The sequence below is a fragment of the Opisthorchis viverrini genome (genome assembly GCF_000715545.1).
Source record: "Opisthorchis viverrini unplaced genomic scaffold opera_v5_150, whole genome shotgun sequence".
NCBI lineage: Eukaryota > Metazoa > Platyhelminthes > Trematoda > Opisthorchiida > Opisthorchiidae > Opisthorchis > Opisthorchis viverrini.
In genome coordinates, this window is record NW_008751806.1 from 1,088,458 (window position 1) to 1,096,287 (window position 7,830).

Genomic DNA, 7,830 nt, shown 5'->3' on the forward strand with positions numbered 1-7,830 from the left:
TGTGGTAGTTACCGAGCCGACATGAACGGTCCTGAAAAGGGAGACGATCAGCACGTTGATCCCGATTTAGACCCAGCAGGTGGATGTGATTAGGTCCGGGATCCTTTAGGAGAACTTTGTACCTGAGTCACAAAAGAAATGGCCTGTTACACTCAACTAAAGAGTTTCATTAATGAGAAAACATGTACTGGGTTGGTTTCGCATGACCGACCGCATCTGCCTTAGGAGAAAACACCTCGTGAAAACAACAGTATTTCTGCATATACTTTACGCTTCCCGTATAAAGTACAGCACAGTACAGTGCAGTAGAGTGTAGTACAGTACAGTACACTACACTACACTACAGTATAGTGCAGTGCAGTACGGTGCAATACAGTGCAGTGCATAACAGTACAGTACAGTACAGTGCAGTACAGTACAGTACAGTATAGTATAGTATAGTATAGTATAGTATAGTATAGTATAGTATAGTATAGTATAGTATAGTATAGTATAGTATAGTATAGTATAGTATAGTATAGTATAGTATAGTATAGTATAGTATAGTATAGTATAGTATAGTATAGTATAGTATAGTATAGTATAGTATAGTATAGTATAGTATAGTATAGTATAGTATAGTATAGTATAGTATAGTATAGTATAGTATAGTATAGTATAGTATAGTATAGTATAGTATAGTATAGTATAGTATAGTATAGTATAGTATAGTATAGTATAGTATAGTATAGTATAGTATAGTATAGTATAGTATAGTATAGTATAGTATAGTATAGTATAGTATAGTATAGTATAGTATAGTATAGTATAGTATAGTATAGTATAGTATAGTATAGTATAGTATAGTATAGTATAGTATAGTATAGTATAGTATAGTATAGTATAGTATAGTATAGTACAGTATCGTAGCTTTTTGGCATTATGGAAACAATGTACACCCATTTGCAAACTAATTTGGTTTTTCGAGAGACTCACCTTAGGCGGTCTGGTGCAGCACATTCAGTTGCCTGGAAACATCAAAACCGAGAGATTCAGCTGGGTTCCAGGTGAGTCTCTCGGAAAAACCAAATTAGTTTGCAAATGAGTGCATAACCACTAATTTCGTGCAATTAGGTTTCGAATAGAACATAAGATTGACGGAAACTCGGGGACTGCGCCTATCTGAAGAGCCCCAAGAAGGGCGAAACCGGTAGTGGGATGTCGAGGAGTTTTCAGCAACCATCTGAGTATTGCATTACAAAATGTACATTCAGTTTTTTTCTCCGGCAGATATCCAAACCTCGGGGGTATTCACAATTGGATGACTTTGGTCAATGAACGTGTCCTGGTTTGCTGCTCCCTAGACTACACGAGTTCATCTGCTAAATGACAGCGTGCCTTTGGGCCAGATTGGTCCCGAACTGAGCAGTTTACTGTCCCATCAAATTGCAACCTTCTATTTGGATGATGCAATTCAACATAATGGAGCGATATGAATGCCCAAGTTGATCGTCTGAACTCCTTGAAATCACATTTGGGCGGTCGATGCAGGTCACAGAGGGAAACGAGAGCGGCTCATCCAGTTTGGCACTGATCATACATTCTTTCTGGTCCGCACGATTTTTCAGCATCAGGTAACCTAGCGGCTACCAACTTCCGACAGCCGTTGACCCAGTTGGATCACATGGCAATCAGCCACCTGTGGAGAGCCACAATTGAAGACTGCCGTTCCTTCTTCGGCAGACAGCTTGCTTTCGATCACACCATGATGCATGCCCGTCTGACAGATTGTTTCCTCTCAGGCACTCGGAAGTCAGCAAAAAGCTTGCTAATCCACCTTCTTTGAAGAACTACCATGACTGAGCAGTATCGCTCTGAGTTAGCTCGACAACTCTAACAGTAAGCCAATACTACACTGGTAGTGAGCACGTAGATGGCTATGCTAGCGGAGTTCACTGCTGTCTGTCAAATGACCGTTGGATATCGTCCATCGATTTTAGGAAATCCGAATTCCCAGTCCATATTCCGTCTTTAGCTGATCACACCTCACAGATCAGGACCAACTAGAATACTAGGAACATATGTCAGATGGCTTATATGGCGTTCTGGTGAATCAGCCAACTATCCCCCTTCCTTGTTTTGCTTAAACTTGTGATAATTACCGAGCCGACATGAACGGTCCTGGAAAGGCAGAAAGAAAGAAAAACGAAAAAAGAAAGTTAGTCCCAATTTAGACCCAGCAGATGGATGTGATTAGGTCCGGCATTTTTGGGGACACATTTGTGCCTGAGACCCAAAAGATACGGTCGTGTTACATCCATCTGAAGAGTTTCAGTAATGAGAACACATGTACCGTACTGGTTTCCCACAGCCGACCACATCTGCCTTAGGAGAATTTCTCGTGAAAACACCAGTATTTTTGTGTACACTCTACGCTCGCCCTATAAAGTAAGATAGACGGTATCTGGTAGCCCTTTGACATTACGGGAACAATCTTCACCCAACTTTTTTTTCTCGGGCTAATATCCAGACCTCGAGGATGACTTTGGTCAATGGTCAGTTTGCTGCGCCTTACACTACACGAAGTGATCTGCTAAATGACAGCGAGCTTTTGAAATCTCGGGCCCAAATGGTCCCAAACTGAGCATTTTATTATCCAATCAAATTGCAACCTTCCCACTTGGTTGATGCAATCCAACATGTGGGAATGAAATTTTCTCGTTACCATTTGGCTCCTTCAAATTCAAGGTGGTCCACCCACGCATAAGCGATCAAATGAAAAAATGGGTCCAAAAATATTTGTCGCTGACTTGGAAGTCCTGGTAAACGGAACAGACTATCATTATAAATTGGACACTTACTGGATTGTAGGTCCAGTCGACGGGCAAACTAGTCATATCGTCCATCGACTGTTCATACGTGATAATTCAGATGCGTCTAGGGTGGCGTATTTGCCAAGCGACTGCCTCTCATGTCAGATGTCCCAGGTTCGAACCCCGACAAGGTCAAGGTAATACATTGCTAATGAGCTGTAATAAGTTCGCAAATCTAATACCATACTCCTTCCATTTGGTGCGGACTCAAGAGACAGAAGTAGCGAAAGGACAGGAACAGAACCGCCCAAACAAGAGTGATATGAACATGATTTCCACAACTCCCTGCCAGAACGACCTGAAATCAGTAAAATGTTTAGTTGTTAGCTAGCTGTTCGTGATTCATCAATGTGAATGGTTGTTTATCCTCACAAAGCACATAACCAACATATAAATGACACAAAGTGGGACAAATTTCTTTTGTCCATAAAAGACATACTTGCGAGACTGTCGGGTTGGGTAAAATGACAGTGTCCAAGGACGACATGGCTGCATCCGAGTTGATCACGTCCAGTCTCCCATCACCTTCTTCTCAACAGAACTTGCTCAAAAACTTACGTAAAATGCAGTTGTTTAGCCTGTGGAATTGGGGACATGAAATACTGGACGGTATCGGAGCCCCTAAAAACCTTAACAATGTTGATTGCTGTTCTTTGACAAGGGTAGTCATGGCGACCAAACACGTTAGCAGCGGAAGATAGTTCTCAGTTTATTGGAACTGCTTTCTGTTGTGTAAATGAATTGAAATCGACTGTTCTGATCTAGATGATGTTAACCGACAGTCAGATAAACACGGGTGCTCACTTTGCAACGAAAACGAGGATAGATAGGCGTTATCGAGATAATCAAATAACTGGGACGGCTTGCTGAGTCTTGGAGACAAACTGCCGTACTAAACAGGTAGGAAGACTTTCTAAATGCGGCCGTCACCTGGCAAACTTCCATCTGAGGTGAAGAAATGTTTTTAACCAATCTATGTCGTGTAAACTTGACAATGTGAGCTGTAATTGTTCCCTTGAGAGCAGACGGCTTCATACTGATGGCATGTCACTAGTCAGTATCTCGGAGATTCGTTCCTATCCTTTGATGACGTACGTCGTTTTTGGTTTACTTCCGAAACATCCAAGCAATTTAACAGTCATGCACTTACGGGAATTCCCCGTTCCGCTGCAGCACCCTTTCAGTGCCGTCAAAAGAAGAACGAGGGCTGAAACAGCCCCAGGATGCCCAGCCCTAGACAAGGACAGTCGAGTTGGGTCGAGGCTGGGTTCAAATCATGCTCCATTCCGATTAGTAATTTCGTACCTTAACCACTGATCTACCGCGTTCTCTCGTTACGTTCGTAAGCCTGTAACTGAGGGTAAACCCCATCAATCGAATTTCGAAATGGTCACATGGGCTGCACAACATTAATTGATCTGATGAGGTTTAAATATGGTCAAACTCAAACAACTGCGATAAAGCCGAAAATTAGAAATAGGAAGATCTATGTAAGACAGATAGTATTGTAAGAAGATTGGCTACCAGCCAGATCCGGGGTTGATTTTGACCAATCAAACAGAAAACGCGCAAATCGGCTTAACCATAGATGTAATTCCCACACAATCAGCAGCCAATTTTGGCACGCCCTCCTTTGGGTGCCACATTCCGCTTGGTGTGTGTGTGTGTGTGGATCCAGCTGCTCAATTTGGAAGTCGGATTGCTGAGTGAGTGCATTCGCTGAACATTTACGTCATTTCCTATATGGTGGGCGGTGGTAGGGGACCGTGTTATGATGCAACATGTGGGCAGAACTCGCGAATATACACGCATTTGAAAACTAATTTGGTTTTTCCGAGAGACTCATCTGGAACCCGGCTGAATCTCTCAGTTTTGATGTTTCCAGGCAACTGAATGTGCTGCACCAGGCTGCCTCATATTTCAGTCGCTACTACATTCGTGATATCGCGAAACACTTATATCTTTGTAATGCACTCATGAGGTTGCTGAAAATCCGTCGACAGCCCACGACCGCTTTCGCCCTTTTTGGGGCTCATCAGGTAGGCGCAGTCCCCAGGTTTCCGTCAACCTTATGTTCTACTTGAAACCAAATTGCACGAACTTCGCGAATATACGCTCATTTGCAAACTAATTTATTTTCTCGAGAGACTCACCTGGAACTCAGCTGAATCTCTTGTCTGTGATGTTCTCAGCCTTAGTTCTTGGTCGTTCGACTTTCGCATTCCTGTGTGGATATTTCCATGGTGTAACTTCTCTCAGGATAGTCCGATTTGCTGTTGAATGGAATACTGATAGTTCAGAAATCATAGGCGGTCGCCGGTTTATACAATAAAACGGGCATTTGGATCGCAAACGTTCCAACACCAATCGGGGTAACCCCCTCATTGCGCTGTTAGGAAGCGCGGTAGAACGTAGCAGTCGGTCACTGGTTGTGTGCAAACCGTCGCCATCCTCAACTCCGCTTCCTAACCAAGCACCGATGATTGCACCCGGATTGGTGATGAAACATTTGCAATCAACTTACTCAGTTCGGCGAAGAAACCAATGAACAAATTGTGATTTAATTGTAAATGATAAACTCCTTTCCCTTGTGGTGTTTTTTTACATGCCGGCGTTCCCCCCACAATATGACACAACTAAGTTATCTATAGGGAGAATTGGTTTACCTGTATTAGGTGACAGACACACGGTATTGGACCATTTCAAGAGAGAAGTTGTATACCATTCGTTGGCATAAAGGCAAATGACAATAACCTCAGCTGACCTATCAGATATCATCTTGGTTTCTAGCTATTTTTGGACATAAACTTTGTTTAGGACCAACTCACACCTGGTTATCACGGCTTTTTGACTGCCGCCTGTTAGAAAAAAGGCTTGAAAGTATATAAACAAGACTGATACCATGTCGCTGTAATAGGTTAGGTGGTATCCACGATACCTCAAAAGTTCAAACATCATGCAATCAGCTGGACATCATCACGACTCGCCGACAAAAATTCATACACGCTGGTCATTAGTGGTATATACGTGAAGCCAGACTGAACGCTCCAACAAGGATATAGACAAGATCGTTTATTCTGCCTACTCAATTGGTGGATTTCCACGATCATTTAAACTCCTACATCACGCATTTGAAGCAAACCACAGATCGATCCGCCCCACATGACCGTGCTGATTCAAATCGCACCAGCCGCATACGGTTAGTCGCTCAACACTAAAATGAATGAAAACCTTCTCAACGTCATTCCATGCAAAGGGCTGAGGAAAAGGCCAAGTTAGTTGTTTCTAATCTTAGACGAGTAATTGGCCAAAAGAAGGAATTGTCTGACAGCTACAGAACAGTCATATTGCCGATAATAGAATCGACTACACAAGACAAATAAAAGTAAATGTTCCGATTTGTTACCACATACAACCAGTAACTGTCCATTAACTAGAGTCCAGTAAAAGGAACTGTTTGTGAACAGAAATCGGTGAAGAATTGACTGAGTTGATGGATCATGGGTAGTATGCAGCGAGGATTAAAAAGCTTCGTAAACCGTATCAACCAATCGTGTGAGCGTGGGTGAAAGAGTAGACTGCTTTGAGGAACGGAAGAGAACGGTTTTAAAGCAAGCAGAAAACCGAGAGTGAGTAGAGATCAGGAATCTCAGGAAAAGCACTCACTATTACATGTACAAGAAAACTCGAATGAGTGTGGAGCAGGCGCAGCTGGTGACAATTTTGGTCCTTTTCAAGATAGATTTTTGAAAAATTGTCTCAAAAACTCATGGTGATCACTGAGTAAGGTAGTGATTGATAAACTCGAGCCAATGACGATAAGAACATAATTTGTCATCCTTGAGATGGTGTATTTTAGGCGCGTCTAAGGATACGCACTAATGATGAGCTCGGGTTGAAGTGAAACTCGAGTTCAATGCTTCAACAGAATAATTGCTCCAGAACCCGATGTTTGAATTCGAGATCTACGAATCCGGCAACCGTCTATGTGTTACTTCCTTGACGTGAATGGGTCTCAGTTGTGTGGGAATCGTATTTTTTCCAGCTTGGTTCTCGGTCTGAGCCTCCCACCAAAGGTGCACAAGGTATATTAACGCCAAAAACGAAGTCAAGAACACTTATCCAGCGCTTCATATACATATCATGTAAGTGGCGACAACGTTCTGGAAATTCTGACGCCTTCTGGCCGGGCCATTAGCAACCGGCATACTTGGTCATGATTGGCTATTGGGTCCAGACTTTCCAACAATCAGATCTAGGCTTGATGCCGATCCGGCAAGCGTCCCACACTTCCGGCCAATCTTGCGCGGTATAGGCTTCTCGGCAGTGGCAGCACCTGACTGCGACTGGTAAAGCGGGATCCGTGTGAAATTCCGCACAGCAAGTTGACATTTGCTTGGTATGCATGTCCACACAGTTTGTGGCTGCACCAGCACTAATAATACCAAACTTTTGATTCAGTTGATCCAACTATTGGTGAATGAACAGACTGGACAAACAGTCCGGTGGGCTCTCAAAGATGTGAACCGTCAAAATGTAGGTAGTGTGAAGATTTGTGGGAGTCTTCAGATGAGACTTCGTCCTTTGGGTAAAGCCAGTCTACATCAAGAAGCCGGGAAGCAATATGCACCTGTTGCATCCTCATCTAGAATAATCAGCAGTGTGCATCTTATGAATTCTTGGAAAGGTTCGAACCCATGACCTGCCGGCCGGTAGTTTGAACGCTCGTTTTGATTAGCAAAGCTATCAGTTCGCACATGCAGTTTGTCTTGCTATATGTTGACAACTGATTTTGCTTTCTTGGTTCTCGTATAATAATTCACTAGGGATGAGCTTGGCAGAACTTCTAGGTAGGTTACTCATTTTCAGTCTTTGTACACTCAGTTTGATCAACTTTTCTCCTGGTTCACAGTGCAACGGTTCTTGGAACGTGTCATACATTTTGGCACTTGCCATCCTGCAATCACACTGAAGCTTC

General features: G+C 43.0%; 1 protein-coding gene across 1 annotated transcript in view; it reads right to left on the reverse strand.

The window, feature by feature from the left end:
- Positions 1 to 1,222, reverse strand: part of T265_06896 (hypothetical protein) — a gene marked incomplete at both ends in the record, with an annotated part of 5,935 nt that extends 4,713 nt beyond the window's left edge. Inside the window, 3 exons of the mRNA XM_009172284.1 lie at positions 13 to 122; positions 976 to 1,007; positions 1,097 to 1,222. Coding sequence (XP_009170548.1) covers positions 13 to 122; positions 976 to 1,007; positions 1,097 to 1,222 — 268 coding nt within the window. The remainder of the gene's footprint in view (positions 1 to 12; positions 123 to 975; positions 1,008 to 1,096) is intronic.
- Positions 1,223 to 7,830: the final 6,608 nt, after the last annotated feature.